This window comes from Gavialis gangeticus, unplaced genomic scaffold (genome assembly GCF_001723915.1).
Source record: "Gavialis gangeticus isolate Ggan-Ray unplaced genomic scaffold, GavGan_comp1, whole genome shotgun sequence".
Classification (NCBI taxonomy): Eukaryota; Metazoa; Chordata; order Crocodylia; family Gavialidae; genus Gavialis; species Gavialis gangeticus.
This window is the reverse complement of record NW_017728993.1, coordinates 65,674,840-65,694,303: the sequence shown is the minus strand read 5'-3', so window position 1 is coordinate 65,694,303 and position 19,464 is coordinate 65,674,840. Positions and strand designations below refer to the sequence as shown.

General features: G+C 45.0%; 1 protein-coding gene across 4 annotated transcripts in view; it reads right to left on the bottom strand.

The window, feature by feature from the left end:
- The window catches only part of PBX1 (PBX homeobox 1), a 349,199-nt gene that overhangs the window by 33,472 nt on the left and 296,263 nt on the right, over positions 1-19,464 (bottom strand). For 2 of the 4 annotated variants that reach the window (XM_019501884.1, XM_019501887.1), the window contains exons 4-6: positions 11,289-11,497; positions 8,270-8,405; positions 2,855-3,014 (exon numbers count right to left, since the gene is read on the bottom strand). In XM_019501884.1, coding sequence (XP_019357429.1) covers positions 2,855-3,014; positions 8,270-8,405; positions 11,289-11,497 — 505 coding nt within the window. The remainder of the gene's footprint in view (positions 1-2,854; positions 3,015-8,269; positions 8,406-11,288; positions 11,498-19,464) is intronic. The other 2 variants (XM_019501886.1, XM_019501885.1) reach the window with 2 other exon arrangements.

Genomic DNA, 19,464 nt, shown 5'->3' with positions numbered 1-19,464 from the left:
AACAATGCAATCTGTGCACCAGGGAGTGTCCTTTTGTGAACATGAACCTATATAACAGGCCAGGCAGAATACTGGTACCCAGCATCTTCCATCTAAGGATCTCCTACAGCTTTATAGACACACATCAATTAAGCCTAATAAGCCCTACTCCCCATGTGAAATAGTATAAACCGTATCTTGGAGATGTGGAAACTGAGGCTTATGGAGGTGACACAACCCACCCAAAGGTCACAGAGACCTTGTCCAGTGGAAGGAAGGTCTTCATGGGACAAAGACAAAGTCAGTGGAGTGCTACCAATGCCAGTACTTACATCCCTACTAGTAGCAGTGCCACTGCATTATTAATGGGAAAAGGGTAGGCAGTTTTGGAGTGTAGACAGCCACCCTAGGAGAGTCAATGGCAGGAGTTCAAATCATATGCTTTACCAACAAGGATGTCTGTCCTTCCTTGAAAGCACAGTGTTATCAGGGGATTATCTTAGTGGTTTACTGCAGGCTTGTGGACAATTTATCTTTTAAACAGCCATGTTACTGCCTGCAGGGAAAGTCACAGAAAGAGACTTGAATTGTAGCATTATTTAAGTGGGGCACCTGTTGGAGAAATGTCTATTATGCTGGATATGGGCCAGATCCAAAGCCTATTAATATCACTTGGAGCCTTTTCCCTTGGCTTCAGTGGGCTTTGGATCAAACACAATTTGAACCAATTCCTCAAAATAAGAGGAAAATGAAAACTGCATATCTTAGTTACAAGTCTGTGTAGATTCTGGACTCTGAAATTCCCCACCTCAGTATCAAAAGTAATATTAGATATAATTTGTTAATGCACATGTATATATTCTACTGAATTTACTCAATGCTTTTTAATAGGTTAATAGTTAAGGCCAAAAGGTTCATAGCTTGATCAGCTGCTTTTATTAAGAGAACAGCTTGCAAAGAGCACCTAAACCTATACAAGTAAGTATTTCAAATTAAATGAAAGATGAAAGATACTGTGGAAGCCATCCCTCCTGAGTAACTCTAGCACAACCAGCTCCAGAGTTCAACCAAATGTTTCCAAATGCCCCAACGAACAGCAAGCCAGGGAGTGGAATCGAGCCATGCTGCACTACCCTATGTTATTAACAAATCTACGTGTATGGTAGGCAAAGAGCAGAGGAACGAAGGAGCTGTCTGTGCCACCTGGTCAATAACCTCTTTCCCACAGTGGCCAAGAAGCAGTTGTTTCAACGGAAGGTGCAGAAAACCCTGCAGTAAATCCTGGAAACCTATCCCGCAGTAGACAGAGGCTGACTTATGGCTGAAGTGTTGATATCCATTTCAGATCTTACCGTTACATCACATACTGACCCCTTATGAGGGCCATCAGCAGGTTTTAAGTGGGAAATCTTTAAAGCCACAGCACAGAATTCATCCCCTTGAGCTAAAAGGAGAAACTGGCATTAAGAAAAGGCCTGCATTGGAAACACACCCAACCTTCAAACCCCTGAGGGACCATTTGGGAAAACAGTAAGAAACAAAGAAATATTATTCCCCATGCCCTCCTCTTCGAATCATGGGGCTCACACACTATATAATCTAGCTCACATTATTTCATTTGTTTTAACATTTGTCTCTTGTTTCTCCACCGTCTTCACATTTCCACCATTATGTGTTGGGTCTAACTTAGACTCTCTGCACTCAGGCAAGGACTGTGATTCATCCGATTTCCTTAAAAAGCCATGCAAATATCCCAACACTGTATAAATGTTGCCTAATAAGAATAATCATTGTTTCAGCAATGTCAGAACACCAATGGCCCATTTAATGTCCCTGTAGGCAGCCTTGCCTCCCTTTTTTGCATCAGTGCCCTTCATTTAGCAGTGTACCTGACAACCGCACACTTCATGCCCTGGAGAAAGGGTATCATAATAATAAACCAAGCTTAAAGGCAGATAACCAAATAGGTCCACGTTTCCCTCCCCTCCTCCCTTTTAAAACAAAATAGGCATATACACATATAATTCAAATCACATGGCAGCCATCACATTAACCTTTTTTTTCTTTTAATTAGGTCCCAAATCTCCCGTAGCTTTGGAGATTAGCACCATTAATAAAAAAATGTACAGTTTGGCATAACTGTTGAATCTGGTGGCATTGGGCACACACAGATGCTAAAACTAAACAGGAGACACATAATTGTTCCTTAGCAGAGGAGCTGAAATCTGGATAAGATGCACTGATTGAACACACATTTGTCCCCTGAAGCAAACAAAATGAAAAATACAACAAACAGTACAAAAGGGAAAGGGGAGGGGAGGGAAACCCCACTGGATTTCCTTGAAGATAGAATCTTCTGCCAGTACTGATACAAAAGGAAAACAAAATTCACAGAGAACAAATACTTGCATATGGGTCTAGACATTCCTGTGTAAACCACCCTGAAAAAAGGGGGGGAAAAATCAAAGTTCACATATAGCAGACAAAAAAATAGCATGAGCAGAGACATCCTGCAAGTGTTGGGTCTTATTTATCAGGGTCACTCATGCTTTTGGCCTCTGGTCAAATAAACCAATTGTCTGTGGAAAATTGTTTTTCTTCTGAGGAGCAAGCAACTCAATTTTTTCCATGCAAAAACCCCAACAAGTTGTTGTCAGTTACGCAGCACGATCACGTCAATTTTAGATACGGAAAAACACGACCAGAAAAAACCCAACTCCATTCTTTTTTTTTTTTTTTCTTTTTTTTGTAAAAATTACACATAAAGGAGCCAATCAAAATTTGAAAATGAAAAGAAGAAAAACACAGAGATTAAAGGGAAAAACGAACAAAAAAACGAACAATAACAACCCAAAGGAAAAAAAAAAAAACTAACCAGCTGAATTGGGAGTTGAGGGTGAGTTAGCTTGGCTTCCATGGGCTGACACATTTGTAGCAGTGACAGCCGTTTTGGCAGCATAAATATTGGCTTCCTCTTGAAATTTACCTATGTTCTTCTTGTACCGGATTCGCTTATTTCCAAACCAGTTTGATACCTAGAGCAAGTTCAAGAAAAGATAAAAAAAAGTTGAAGTTTCAGTTCTCATAAATTTTGTTTGATATGAGGAAAGTGGAATAAGGCAAGTTAAGCATTGCAGGTATTATCATCATCATCATTACCGTTCTTATCAAGTGTGACAGGGTGAAGGTTCCACCTACTGACTCCATCCCAAACAGAGACCAGAGTAACAGAAGGCCAACAAAACTGACACAGGTCAGAATAACAGCAGTACCAATACCAATTTTCCAGCTATTTGAGTTGGTCCAATAAAAGATATCATCAGATTTACCCAAAGAACCTTGTTTAACAATCCAAAGCATTCAATAATAAAAAAGGCTTCAATACCCATGAAATTGGCTTAAACTCTTGATATGTAAAAACTCATAACAACATATGAGGGTTCTTTTCATTTGTCTTCTGAATTCTGAGCTTCTGAGGTGCACTCAGATCATGCTTTTCTTTGCAAACACAAGAGCTGCCACTATTTTTTTTTCTTTAAAAGATAGCTGAAATTCTCCTGGAATCACATGACTCCAGGAGCTGGGACCTCAAGAAAACATCAAGCACTATGGCACTTGTATTAGAATGGCATGAATTAGCAATACAGAGATTAAAAGAAAAACAGCAGCAATAACAAAAAATAACTGTTTTACTTGCTACTAGTAAGACCTCATAATGAGAAGGGAAAGATACTCAGACACATATCAAATCAACTAGCTCAGCTCCCGATAGCTTTCAACAGGAGACTAAATCTTGTCTGTGCTTTTGACATCCACCCCCTAATTATTTTCAAATCTACTAAGATATGGATGTCCATGAAGCATTTCTCTTCCAATTGATCTTGTAAACCCCACTGTCCAAGTCCCTTTTTTTTTTCTCTTTAAAAAAAGCAAAATGCTGCACCTTGAACTAAGCTGTAGGCATCCTCACAGTGTCCTGGAGTGAATGCCAGCTCTATGTACAAAGGTCTGATTCTCCCTTCTGCTAAACACAGCCCTCATGAAAGCCTCTGTCTTGCTTGTGCTACTCTTTGCAACATGTCCCAGAAGAATTTACACGTACAGCCATGGCTTGTGGTGTAGGTTACTCTGACCTGGCCTATGCAAAAAAAAAAAAAGCTGCCTTGATACAATTTAAACCACTGTAGATAAATCAGTGCAAAACCCTGTATGGACACACTTAATCTTATTTGCACCTGTTTTGTACCAATTCACCTTGTATCAGTAAGTAAACTAGTACAGCTGGATGTAGACAAGGAAGAAAACAGAAAACATTGAATGTTCGGTGCTCTGCTTCCTGTTTCTTTCCATTCTAGTTTCTAGCTGTGCCCCATGACACCTCCTCCTCCTACAACAGCACCAGCTATTCTCAACCTCATGCTGTCAGCTCAGATCACTTATCTCCACCCCTCATGAGGCCACCTGCAGGGACCCTGCAGAGACGGGGTAAGCAAGAGAGAGCCATAAATGCTTGTATTCAAGTGTAGAGTATGTGCTTTGTTTCCTTAGCTATCTTAAGATTTTCAAAAGGAGACAGGCTGACCTATCTGAACACTGGCCAAACTTGTACAGAATTATTTAAGGAAAATGAAAAGCTATGGGTGAGATGCACACGTGATGTAAATTAGTGTAGCTCTATTGAAGTCAATACCAGTGAAGAATCTGGCCCCTGTGGTCTGCAGAGATGCAAAGAGTTCATCTCAGAGGGCACCCTGGAGAGAGATTACTGGCTAGTTTTCAATCTGTAATTGCTGCCTACAGTAGGTTGGAGAGAAGGTAGACTGAAATCAATTGTATAAAATCTTGAAAGGGTTTGTGATGGGAAAGCCCCAAATGATCTGAATAAGCTCCCAAGCGTTTAGGTCTGGATGCTCAGCTGAATGATATAGAAAATCCTGAGTCGGCAAAATCAGGCAGATACTTCCTGCTCAGAACCAGGCAGCAATGCTAATAAATAGCACCTAGCAACCTCAAAGTGCTATAAAATGCAGGAGGGTGTCATCCTTATTTCCCTAATGAGGAAAACGCAGCACACAGCTGTGAAGAGTCTCATCTAAAATCATACCAGAAGTTAGTGGCAAAGCTGAGACTAATTCCTACATATCCTAATTCCCGTTTCTGTGCCCTGTGAGGATCAAAACCAAGTGAGGCCATAGCTATGGAATCAAGGGAGGTCGCAGAACTTTTAAAACATCAGAAATATTTGGGATTGAGTTCTGCAAGGGTTTTGGCTCCCTCTGGTTTCATAATTTCTAGGGTCGGAAGGGACCTGAGCAGATCATCTAGTCCGACCCCCTGCCATGGCAGGAAGAGCACTGGGGTCAAATGACCCCAGTAAGGTGGTCATCCAACCTCCTCTTAAAAACCCCCAGGGTGGGAGCCTGCACCACCTCACTTGGAAGCTGGTTCCAGACTCTAGCCGCCCTGACCGTGAAGTAGCGCCTCCTGATGTCCAAAATATGGTTTTATCAGGATCTGTTCATACACTCCACAAGAAAGACCAATCCTGGCAAAAATTAATAGACTTCTAAATGATTATCCAAAACAGAGATGGTATGAAAACAGAATATGTTGTTTGAAGAATAAAAGTCCTCTCACAACAAGAAGTCCCTGTGTCTGTCATTAAATCTATCACCTCTTGCACCACTAAGCAAGGTCAGACACATACCTATTCAATCAGCAACACCAAAAGCATTCTATATTTGCACCAAAAAAAGGGTTTCTTTAATGGATCAGTAAGTTTGTGAACCGCGGTTCTCATGGATACTTGTAATCAAGGCTTTATGGCAAACAAAGAGATTCATGAAAAGTCTATGTTCTACAGCTACCATCACAGGAAATTAACAAATATCCAGCCACTACTCTCAGTACTTTAACATTTTTTAATAGATGGTGAAGTTGGAGAGGAACATTTTTGAACATTATATAGGCCAGATCTTAATTTACCTATTAGGTGTCTATATGGTACTTGGGCATCTAACTGCAATTCCATTCCACCCTCCTTCAATTTCTAAAAAAAAATATTACTGCAAAAGGTGGATAGATCCTCCTTTTCCTCAGTGCCCTAAGACTAAGCCTTAAAGCAAAGATAAAAGTGTGTCACAAAAGCAGACACCTTCATGGTTTTTCACACTGAAGAGGATGGAATAAGATTGTCCTTAGGTGTTCAAAGAATGACTTAGGTACCTAATAAGTAAAGCAGGTTCTGGCCCTCTGTGTTCTCCTAGAAAATCACCACAAAATTTAAATGCTCATCTGAACTACTTGCGTTTACAGTATTCAAATATTCATGGAAGAGGGCCATGACATGGGAGTTAACACTGCAAGAAGGCACTCTCGCTAGCCCAAATTTGTCTGAAATTCTGTTTCACTTTTGGGCGTGGGGTTAAGAGCCAATGAATGGCTCACCAAGGACACTTTCAGTAAGACCTAAATGTTCCTTTGAGGACTCCTGTGAAAGTAATGAGGACCAGATGTCTTTCTAAATATGCTGTAATTCAACCAGTTGATAAAGCCAGATGCAGATTCTGCGGGCTGTGCTGAGGTCACCTTAGATGATTGAAACGGCCCCATCTAGTCTTAAAATTCATGAAGCAGTGACCTGGCCTAACTCTGAAACAGCTGAGAGGAACAAAACTTGAAGTTACAGTTTCAGGCCACTACGTATCTTCATGTAGGCGTCAAAGAGGTAGTAATAGTGATCTGGCCCATATACGAACCCCTTTCAAATACCATCTTTGTGTGAAAAACCGTATGGGAAAATTCTGCAGGAACAGAAATCCTTCTGAACAAGGAAGCGTATTTTGTTGCTTTGGCGGGGTCAGAGACATCACAAAGAACAGCTTTTGTGCTAGAAATGTGCTCTTTTCCTCCTGGCACAATGGAATGCAGAGACAGCACACAAATTTTAAAAAAGAGTTTACTGAAATTTGTTAAACCCCATAAGCATCTGAGGGGTCAATTCCAAGAACAAAAGAAAACTTCAAGACAATTTTTGCTCTCTTTGAATCAGTATATCCTATTCCTTGCATGTAGTTGTGGGAGGAAATGAAAGACATCTGGGTCTTCTAATGTATCAAATATGATCACAGATTGATGATCACTAAATGAACATTTAGCAAGCAATTAGTAGGACTATATACTGACTACAGTATCTAATTAGATGTTGCTATCCCCAGAGAAACCAGACAACTACAAGAAGGTGGAGAATTTCCCATCTTCATCTGAACGTTATTCCACTTGCATCACAGACAGATGTCTGGGAACAGGATGGAACACAAGGACACTGATTTGGGAGAGCTCATGGAGAAGACAGGGAATGGCTGGGAGCTGGACTTCCAGGGGCCATGCTGACTGGCTTGCTGTCAAGCAACCCTGAAGATAAATACTGTAGGTGGAAAAGAAGAAGAGAGAGGAAAGGAAAGGATGCTACTTAAATTACATCCCCCAGTGTGCAGGCTTCAAAGACTCAACTGTACTACTTATGATTTACATCAGCATGATGGTGAGTACTTTAAATTCAAGGGGTACAGCTGCTGTGCAACTACCCTTTACTTACCAGAATATATTTAATGAATATCCCATTTTGATGGAGAAATTACAAGCACCAGCATTACAGGAAGGCATTACATTCAGAAAAATGTAAGAGTAATTATACACTGCATGTTTCTTCTGGACAGACAGAAATAACCCGGCTACTTCCCTACATAGCCCACAGCCTCCACTGCTCTTGCCTGGGCCTTATTCATATAGAGCCATCAGTTAAATGCCCTACCCAGTCCCTGTGCTTGTTTAACATATCCACTGGGTAGATGGTGGGAGCACCCATTAGATGCTGAATGTTCTACAGACACAGACCTTTCCCTGTAAAGCCACAGGCTGTCTTGCTTAGCTCCTGTTGCCCAAATTCCCCATCCAAGGAACCTTCACCCAGGTCCCCCACTGGGTAAGATCTACATTGGCTCTATTCTCTTGCCCTCTTACAAATCTCTTGCTATCCTAACCAACTTTTGCTTTGTTGGTATCCAAGCACTTACCTCAATTCATTGTACCCCCTCTTCCTGCAAGTCTACTGATCCCATAATTTGGCCACCCACACACAGAATGCTCCCTGGTCTAAATCTAGCACTCATCCAGTTATTAAGCCATCAGAACTGAGGGAACTCAACTCACCTAATATATGCCCCTGCATGAGAAACACCCTGTTGCTGTTTTGGCACTACTCTCTCAGCTCATGTCACTGTGCTCTTACCTGTGAGACTGTGATGCCACATTTCTTGGCTAGCTCCTCTTTGGCTTCCTCACTGGGGTAAGGGTTGCTGAGATGGGAATAGAAATACTCATTCAGGATTTCCGTAGCCTGCTTGTTGAAGTTTCTTCTCTTCCGCCTTGAGAAGGAGAAAATGAATAAGAATCAGTGCTAATAACCTAGAAAGAGGGATGGAACCTTGGACGTGCTTAATCCATAATCACCAGGCCCAGGTTAGTTCACTCCTGCTGCTGCCCTCAGCCCAGGCAGCACAAATTGATTGGTTATAATCAGGAAAGCACCTAAAATGACCTCTTGGGAGGCTTAAGTTTCTTCTCTCTCAGTGGCTTCCAGAGCAAACGAGCCCTGTTGATAAGAAAAATCAACATTTAACTAACTGCCAGTCCAGACTTCCACTTGGGAAATGAATACTACTTTCCTTCTCCATTTCAAAGTACTCTGCAAACCTCCTCTAGTTAAACTTTGCAAGGCTTTGCGAAGGAAGCAGCTCTATTATTATTCGTTTGTTATGGCACAGAAAAGTTAAATGATTTGCCTAAGGCATTAGCAGAGCTGGGAACTGAACCTGAGAGTCCTGACTCCTGGGATCTGTCTGAGCTATCAGATACCAGCCTCCTGCTTTCAAAACCCAGCTGTGCTCTTTCTGCTTCTTGCATCTCCCAGTTTTGCTGATGAAGCTCAAGGCAAAGTAGAATCCAACTTGCTTGCCCAGAGGTGTATGAGCACCTGTGGGAATATAAATTGTCCATAAAATAGGCTATCTTGTACGGAGCAGCTGAGGAACAAGGTGCTGGTTTTATAAAAGACCCACTTTTATAAAAGACCATAACCCTCACTTTAATGGTAATAGGTATTACAAGCAACGCTGGACAGAGAACTTAGTGATGCATTGGACATCAAAGAAGTCAGCTCCCTCTCAGAGGCTGAAATGACAACTGCCTCTCATAACCTACCCTGTCAGAGACGTTCAAACTTACATTTCCTCCTCCAACAGTTGTATAAGGGAAAGTCTGCGTTTTCAATGGAAAAAGTCTGCTGCACAAACTAAAATGTGGGGCAGTAAAATTAAAGGGGAAATGAATGAGAAGATAAACACCGAGTGTAACAGCTACAGCAGTGAAATTCTCTTTCAGCTTTAACCCCATGCAATTCTCCACTCATTAACTGACTCAAGTCTGCAACAGAATTTCCACCTGCCACACAGAACTCAGACTCCTCCCTGAAAAATTTGCTTCCCACTTGCTGCAAAGGACACTGCACTTTAGATAATGGGCAGCCTGTGCTGGATGGGAGACCTAGGTACACTCAGCTTGTCCCATCTCCTATGCAGAAGGTTGCCCCTTATACACAGAATATACAATATTCAGTCTTTCATAGGATTTCTTTCCTGGCCTCTCCTACTCCTGTCCCTGCAGTCTCCAGAAATATTTCTCCACACTATTCACCAGGAATGGTTAAAATAGTCTGTGAGTTTCCCCCTCTTTTTTTCAGGGAAAAGATTAGCTCTTCAAGCTGCATCTCATCCTTCTTTCAAGGGCCCCCTGGCTGGCCACTAGTTTTGAGTTTCTTCAGCAGCAGACACCTTCCTCTGGCTGCTACAAGGCCCTCACTCAGGAAATGAGACTTCTCCATGCAATCTGGAGATACCCTATCCTGATAACTCCAAACCAAGATCTTCCTCTCATATCTCTGACCCACTAGCCCTAGGACTCCTTTTCGATCTCCCTATCAGCTTAACCCTTCTTCATTACCCATTAGCTATTTCCAAAGCTACTGTTGGCCATGATGGGCACATTGAGTTCTGCCCTTCCTGCTTGCAACATTAGGAGTGACAAATCCTTTTTGTCCTGCTCTCTCTCCAACCTAGTAGGAGCCCTGATCCACCTTTCTCCTACATGCTGCAAAATGCCTTCTACTTCCTTCCAACCTTGCAAATCCCACCCCTGCCCCCCATGCACACATTGAGGGGCGTGGCTTGCCAGCATAGCCAGCACCACTGTCCTGCACTAAGGCACTCAACACTGGCTCTGGGCCTGTTCTCCTTCAGCCCTCGAGGACACTATGATTTGCCTCCACCTGCCAGCTCCATGCCTAGTAGTATGCTGAGCAGCTGGTTGTGAGCTGGGGTGTAAAGCAGCTTGAGGAAGGAGATTTCTTCCCAGGGTGCTTGGTGTAGGTTGGGAATTAGATTCACTCTAAACACATCAAACTGGCCTGACTCCTCCCTCCTCTCCAGGGGTTCAAACTCTCTCCCTCCTCCCACGACATTAACCCACCAGTGTCTCAGCTGAAATCCTGGGAAGCAAGACTCCTCTTTGTGCCAAACTAAAACAAATCTTTCTTTCAGCTAGTTCAGGATCACCCTGCAAATATCAGCATAATAGTGGCTGACAACCTTTTAAAGTTGCTGACCAGACTGACTCAGGTCAGATCAGAGGTGGGATGGCAGGTCCTAGGACCCAGCTGCCACTACTGCTTTTCCCAGCCACTAACATGGGCTTTTCCCATGTTTTCACTGCCACTTTTGCCTGTAGGAGCACAGGGAAGGGAGCCTGCTGCCACCACTTTTCACCATGCTCACCACTGCTGCTTCTCCCTATGCCTGCCACTTCTCCCTGCACGGGCACAAGAAAAGTGCTCATTTCTGGCACAGAGGAGGTGCTCAACTCTGCTGCTTTTTCTTGAGATAGCACAGGGAAAGTGGCTGCTGCCAAAGCCCCCCACTGCCCAATGCCACGTGTCCACAGGCAAGATCAAAAGGTTCTGCAGGCCAGATCCAGCCCGCAGGCCACAGGTTATGGATCCTTGTGCTAGAACAGCTGATTTGGTACTAGGACACACCAGTATCTATCTACTCAGGTTATTTCACCTCTGGCCACACTGAATTGATCCAGCGTCCTAGATATCGATCCAACTTTCTCCATCCTTTTCCATTACTCAAGACCTCTCCCACAAGCATACACAAGGCATTGTCTTTGGGCTGGGTTGGGAGCAAACTTACCGCGCGTCCAGAAATCGTGAGCGTAGGATCATAACGGCTTCGCACGTGCTTTGCTTAAGCTGCATCTGGATGGAGCTGAACTTGCGGTGGATGATACTGACCATCCGTTCGATCTCCTTCGGTGAGATGGGCCGGGTCCGACTCTGTTCACGCAGCAGGTTCATCACGTGGGTGGTGAATTCGTTGCAGGCCTGGGAGGGCAAGAAACACAAAAGAAACCCCAGAATCGGAGGGTCATTCGATAGTGTCAGCAAGGAAAGGACCTACAGGAAACAGCCCCCCCATGGGGTAGCCATGCAACCCATTAACAGGTAGTCAGAATGACTACCTTGCTATGTCCTTACCCCCATTGGCACAGCACTGGAGCACTTTGTCTTTATTTATTTTTAACAGAAGATGGTCACAAGCCTCTAAGGTGAATGGTCAAGACCATCTTGGAATGGTCACAAGGACTTTGAAAGGGAAAGTCCAAGGCCAAGGGAAGAAATTGGATGACAGCCTCCCTTTGAGAACGTCTCAAGCTGTCTTTCCCAGGGAAGAGGCACTAAACCTAACAGCAAACTGGAGAGTGACTACTCAGGCATTCATAGCCTGACTGAAAGGCCATCAAGCTGAAAGAAAGTCTCTCATGGACTCTAGTCAGCTTCAGAACAAGCACCTTGTCTGCTTGTCTGTGGCTGCGTCTACACGAGCGGTGGCTGCACAGTAACCAGAGTTACTGCGCAGTACTATCCCCACATGGGTTTTTTTCAGATGCAACTGCACAGTAGCAATGAACTTCAATGCCCAGCAATGCTACTGTGCCTTAGCAGTGAGTTACTGTGCAGTAGCTTGTTGCTACTGCACAGCAGTGTCTCATGTAGACATGCCCTGTTTGTGCAGGGTGGGCTCCCATAGCACACAGGTTTTTTACTGCTTTGTCTAGTCTAGGATTTAAAATGATCACTTACGGGCAGCAACGCTTCTCCTGCCTCTGTAATATCTCCCATTTAATGCCCTGAATTCCCTTCTGATGCATGACACTTAGTTCCACCGCACCTCGTCCACTTCTCCTTGGGTGCTCACATCCTTCAGACCTTTGCAGAGACTTACAATGCCTTTTCTTCACCGTGGCTATACACATTTAATTTTTAACTGTTTTCATATCGGAATCCCTTCTTCCCTTCTTCCCTTAGCACTTTTATCTAACTCTTACTTCAACTCCTTCCAGTTTCCTTTTGCTGATGGGGGGTGCACATGTAAAATTGATTAAGTGAGAAATATTTCCAGAGATTAACTATGTAGCATCTATGGGCACTATGGGGAATAGAGGCACAGAACAAAGAAAGGAGAAGGTCATTTGGGTACAGGCTTCAGGACCTGTAGGAGGTGTCCAAGAGGAAGGGTAATCTACTGATTAAAGAGGGCAGCATCCATCAGTTCAGTTCCCTCTCAGCTGAAAAATGACTTGTGGCCTCAAGCAGATCACCTAGTCCCTTGATCTATTACAAGGGATAAAAAACTCTTCCTGATTTCAGGGGATGTTGTAAAAGGATCAGTGCTTTACAGACTCTGCAATTCTCAGACTCCGCAGTGGTGGAGGCCATATGAGTCCCACAGATAGATCTGAATATTCAGCCCACAGCCTCCTCTCTGATTGGCAGTGGGCTTTGGAGCAGGTCCTGATTTACAGCTGTTTTTGCAGATGTAGAGTGTTAATTACTATTATTACTGATCACCCTGGTAGGCCCATGATGGGGTGTGGAACTATGCATCTAGTCAGGCAGCGAAGAAGTTCAAAGCCTGTAAGGAGAGAAAAAACACTATCCTTGTCCCCAGAAAGCAGCAAGGAGGAATACAGAGAAAGACGTCTCCCTGGGGGAATTCATTAGGACAGAAATAAAGGAGACCAAGGAGACAAGGATTTGGGTTGGATGTCTACTGGGAGAAGGAAAAATTCTCAGCCCTATCAGGCAGAGAAAGGGCTTCTGGGAGGATCTCCTAAACCCAAGCTGAGGAAACGGAGATGGACCCATTTCTTTGGTACCAGGTAGAATGGTGGAAGGTGGCTTGCTCAAAGCCTTTTGTACTGGGTGAAGGCTGAAAAATCCCTGTCTCTATATCACTGCTTTGGAACTGGCTAGAGGAGCCAGATGGATACCAGATGTACTTCACCAAATCAGAACTAGGGTCCTTTGGCAGATAGAGCAGAAGTCTAACTATACTAGCCTGCTATTCTGAGAAGCACTCTCCATAGAATTCACAATAAGTAGTGCTATGGTATAAACACTTTCTTTAAGTTCCTTCTCAGTGAAACCATCTGTCCATAGTCATATACATAGGAGGCACTGCCATTCTAACTGGACTGTCCTCATTTTCAGCATGAACAGGCATTTGTTCTCCCAGGAGAAACTCCTGTGGGGAGGGGATTTAACCCTGGTTGCTCCCAGGTTATTTTTCTCCTGGAGTGACCATTTTTACTTTGGGAGAAAAAGCCTGAATATTTGTCCACTCACAGTTTCTCCTTGGAGAGCAGCAACTCTCACAGGGAAACTAAATGCCTGTACGGGGCCTTTACCTCTGCTATAGATTGGTTCTAGTGAATGGTCCAAAACTTCCAATTGCTCTTCCCAAAGAGGAAGAAAGAGATGCCAAATGTTACTCAATGATTGGAGTCAGCAGCAAAGAAGTACAGGTTAAAGGAACATTAGTCTAGGAATGATCATGCCTTGAGCAGGGGGATGACCTAGATGACCTCCTAGGAGTCCATGAAATGTAGGAAGATGATGGGACTGGATGAAATGCTCTGCCCTTGGCTTGTAGACACAAGAAAATGCTAATTTTGCAGCTGTGAAGGTCTCAGAAGACACGAGAGAGACCATGAGAAAGTGGGTGGGCAGAGTCCAGTCCTCCCAAATGATGCACATCACCTCACTCTCAGTGCAGATGTGACACAGACCTGCTGCAGGTTTTTAGCACATCCAATAACAAGCAAATAATGATAATAATTAAAGCAGCACAGACAGAACGAGACAGGTGCCCTGACATGAAAGGGCAAGCAGGTAATAACTGGAATTAGCAACTTGACGGCACAGCACCGCCCAGCCGCTCACGCTCCCATTTCCTGGGCCCACTGGCTCCTCTCTCCCACCCACAGCAGGGCTTAAGATTGGGCTGCATTTGTTTTAAAATCCATTTTCTCTGCCCACTGCAGCAATCTGTCTGCCGCATGGGGCTGGGAGAGGATTTTTTTCCTCTCCTGCTGCTACATTGCTCAGGGTTTGCTTGTTTTTTTATTTTATTTTTGAAGCCTCCCTCAGAGGCATTGGGTGTTGGCCACAGCCAAGACTGGGGATTTTGGCTGGGGTGTGCCGATACACCTGCTGGGACTTAAACCCAGAGGTTCCTGGCTACAGGTTCTTGCCCCTCCACTCAGGGTTACAGCAACTGACATATTTGGGTCAGAAAGAAATTTTAGCCTATGGTCAGACTTGTATGGACCATGGGGGGTTTTGCCTTCCTTTACAGTGTGGGTCATGGTCCTCTTCTGGGATCTCGCGACAGTATTTTAACAACCTGTACCTAGCAAGATGTTGGCCACCATAGTCCCTCTGCTTTTCTAGTGGCAGGTAAGGGGGTTCTGTCTTGTGTTGTGTCAGTGTTGACTGTGTAGTTTTCCTAAGAGGTTAGACAATGGATTTGTATAGGGATGATCCTGCCTCAGGCAGAGGGTTGGATTACATGCCCTCGCAAGGTCCCTTCCAGCGCTTACTTCTCCAGGAATCACTGATCTGTCTGCTCACCCAGGTTTGTCAGGGCACAGCGAAAGCAACCTACTTAGTAGTACAAATAACAGCCCACCCAGAAGCACCTCCATGACGTCCCACCCCGTACACACCCAATCTCAGAAAGGAGCTAACACACCCACCTTAGAGCACCCCTCTCAAGGCAGAGAGCCAAAGAGCACTGCTGGGAGAGTGCTCAGGGCCACTTTAAGGCAGCCACATTGCTTCAGCTTTAGGAGTTGGCACTTGCAGAGGGGAGCAGGTGAACCAGTCAGGCTTTAAGGTGGTGCTTCTGGGCCCTGCACAGAGGCAGCATTGATGAACAGAGGCAGCACTGATGAGCACAGACATAATATGATGCTTGAGCACCCTGGGTGGCAGCACGGCACAGGGCAGCATCACTGGCTGTGGATCCAGCTCCATGGCACTGGCGGGTCTAGCAGCGCAGCTGCTTCTATTTTTTTGCCCATCCCCTTTCCACCTAGAGGGATCAGCACCCAGGGCTGATGCTACTTGCCTGCCCCTGCCACCCGCCCCCCCATTTTGTAACACCAGTGCAGGCAAGCCCTCAAACCTTGTCTTCCTCAGAAGGACAGAAGATAACCTGGGCTGCATTTCCCTCCTGCCACTCAGATAGGATATGTCAGTCTATCACCCTTGGAAAAGAGATCACTTTATACAGAAGAGCCCGTGGTCTTGGACCATGTACTCCTAAGACAAAACCATGATTTCTTCCGATTCTGTTTTTTAATGAAGGGTTGATTCTCCTCTCCTGTCACTATTCCATCTCCTTAGAGACATCCAAAATATAGCTATGCTCAGCTAGCTTGCAGTACAGTTGGGTTTGGGATATGGCAACTTACTGCTTGTACCTCCATAAGTTAGAGGCATTGAGGGGATATCACTAAAGCCAAGGGGAGGTACCAGCAACAAAAAGCCCAAGTTATCCATGCATAAGTAGCTCTCCTCTGAGCTTCCTCCATGTTGGGTGTTGCTAGATTGCTTGTTACCCAGACACTTAGAAAGCCAGGCCTTGGCTTTGAAACACTAAGTAATTTCTGGCTGTCTCCTCTCCACACAAAGCAAAAAAAAAAAAAGACATTAAAAACAACATTTCAGGAAAAGCTGTGTCATGTCACACCAATATCAGGACCCCTTTGTGAAACCAAAGATTGGCCCTAACCCAGGCAGCTGTCATGTCGTGGGCCAGATGCCCAGCTAGCTGTGATCTGGAGGGGACAACAGTGCCTCATTCTGAACCCTGAGCTTGTGAGACCACTGAATCATCCCTGAGTATGACTTCAGATCTGTGGGAACTGATGCTGTCAGGATGCCTCAGTTAAGTGAGCAGACCCAGTTGGAGGTAACAGCTACATATTATGAAATGCCCAGTGAGGGGAGGTCATCTCCAAAACTACCACAGCAGCAAGCCAGCCAGTAAGCAGAGGCAGGAGCAGCCATAGTACAAAATTGGGGGACATGCTGTAATGGGCCTTTCCTTAGGTTTAGAGTCTGCCATACTTGCCCATGCTGAACAGTCCCAATGAAGTCTGTTGGACGTGCATGCCCGAAGGTGCTCTGCAAGATGAAGAAAGCTAACAGGTACTGAATACCTCTGCAACTACAGCAGGCTACAGGGCCTGCTTAATCCTTTTTCCCAGAGGCCACACAGAATGCATTTATTTTGTCCTCTGGGATAAAATATCGCTCCAAGAAAGCTGACTAATCCTGCTTCTGCACTGCCTTGTGGACTGGCCAGTTTCCCAAGGCTTCAGACAGGCTGCTGGAGGTTGGGTGTAATTTTAGCCTCAGAAACGATGATGTTTTCAGAACACAGCATCAAAACATAATGAGGTTATCAAACCATCTGACATCACAGAGGCTCTGCTAAGATGCAGCAGCTGGGGATCTGGTTGTATACAGATAACCAGATACCAAAACCACACAGAACCATCAAACAGGATTGGTAAGCAGCTGGGGAGCTCACTTTCCAATAGGTGAGAGATGTATCCCAGCCACATTTGAACTAAGGGACCTCTCAGCAGGTCCCACAGGCCCCAACTGGCTCTTGTTTTTTGCCTAAGGTAGTGATTCTCAATCAGTATGCTGCAGCACCCTGAGGTGTCTAGAGATCCTTTCAGGGGTGCCATGGCATGTCATGCAATATTAGCACTGTTGGATGTGCAAACACGATTCACAAGATAAACCCAATGATTTCAAAGAAGAATCCACAGTGTTAAAAAAAAGTTCTGACCTGTTGGGGTCTTTCCGAGTTCTTTGCAACAGAAGAATTGATATATTTTCCCATAGTCAAAAAATGAGTGAAAACTAAGAGCTTAGGGGTGTCTTAAGTCTAAGGAGAAGTGCCTTGAGTCTAAAAATATTTAGAGCTACTGGCCTACGGTCTTCTGGGGAGGAATCCAGGAGCTCCTTTGAAGGTCACTGCAGCATTTCTGGGGCATCTCATCACCTCTCTCCCCTCTTCCAATATGCCCTCCTATCCTGCACGACACATCCTCCTGCCTCTTCCACTCACCCAACCCTAAGTAATTCCTGTGTCTCAATAACCACTTTCTAAGGATGAGTAAGGAGCTGCCACTGACCATCTCTAGCTGCATCCACCATTTGGAAGCTTATGGCTTTCCCTGAAGTGACCAGTGCCAGCAGTTATAGGGCTAGCCCCATGATTTGCCTCTGAAAGGTTAGCAATTTGGGATGACGGGAGCTCTTTCAGATTTTGAGAGCTGCTGTTCTTTGCTTCTGGAAGCCAGCAAGGGAAGAGTTAAGAACAACATGGCTGGAAGTAAGAACAGGCTGCTATAGACAAGAAAAGGGCACTAAAGAATGAAAAATTGTCCTGAATCTCCAGCACAAAGTGGTAGCTGCCTGGGTCCCACCAAGAAACATCAAAGGGAAATCTGGAGAGTGCTGGACACAATGGGGCTGTTGGTAAATGGGGGACACTGGAAAAGCCAGCCAGTCCAACAAGCTGTGATATCAGAGCACAGATGCTTATTGCCTAAGCTCAGACTCATGACTTCCAAGACTGTACAAATGACTGGCCTCCCCACAAAGCCAAATCAGGCAGCTGTATTTCAGGGATTCACTGCCTAAGTCTTTATGTACTAATTTGACTCCAGGACTGAACTCAAACTATAGGGGAAACCAACATGGACTTTAGGTAAGAAAACGAACAACTGGTATGGAACAGGTGTGCCACCTGCCTATGCTTCACAGCTCTGCCGACCTGGTGTGGCTGGAACCCCCTGGTTTTCTCATTTGCCTTCTTCAGGACAAATCCAGAGGGAACCGGCAATCTCATTTTCTAAACTAGATCATTTACTTCCCTTCTTTCGCTGACTTGGCTGTTTGTCAGAGATCCATAACAAAGGACTGTGATGCGGAGGAAGTCTGGACAAGTGAACTGCAGGTGGGACTTTCAGGAGCATGTAAAGGAGTTAGGAGCATAAAATCACGCCAAGTTTCCCAGAGGTGATTCTGGGAATACCAACACATGGGGTTAAAGCCAAGTTCTCCCCTCAGGGATGACTGACCATCACTGGTTCTGCCATTCCACTGAGTGGACGTTTGTCTGGAGCTCCTGGGGCACAAAGGGAGGCTCAATCTGAGCGGCAGGATGTGAGAGCTGCTCTGCGCTAGGTTCCGATTCTGCAAGGAGTCAAGCACTTCCTGCAAGGTTCTTACTGCCCTCGATTTACAGAGAAGTCAGTAAGTGTGAGGGCACTCATTCCTCCACACCCACACCTTCTCAGCACACGCACTTAACAAGAAACACTGGCAATGTGTTAAAAAGTTAAGAACTCAACAGATAAGAAACAATGGCACCAGATTTATCTGTGCAATCTTTACTCTGTCCCCTTGCACACTTGCCCTTTGATATGGTCTTTATTTACACTGGGGCTCTCCAACTGGACGCACACAGCCCTCAACGGGTTAAACTGCAGCCCGCCCCCCTCCCCCTTTGCTGCCACTCCCCTCATTTCTCGGGCTGCCAGGCTCCCTGTCTTTTTTGTGACTACTGCTTCCTGCCCTTGCCCCTGCCTCAAGGGTAGAGCAGCATGGGGAACTGATGGTGAGCACAAGGCCTGAAGTGCATTGGTAGGGCACCCATGTGAGTCAGAGTGGGGAGAGGCACAGGCGCACAGTGCAGCAGGGGCCATATCTGTGGAGTGTGCAGCCTGGCATGGGGGTATGGCTCACCCTGGTGCATCCCCTGGTCACTTGGAAGTTGGGCAGGCCCAATTTACACAACCACATACTATTTCTTAAGTAACAGGGTGAAGTATACTGCAAATCTGTATGCAACTTGAGACAGATGCATGTGGCCCATCCACACTTCCCTGCAAGTTCTGTGCGGGGAAGATGCAACTTCTGGAGACAAAATGCACAGT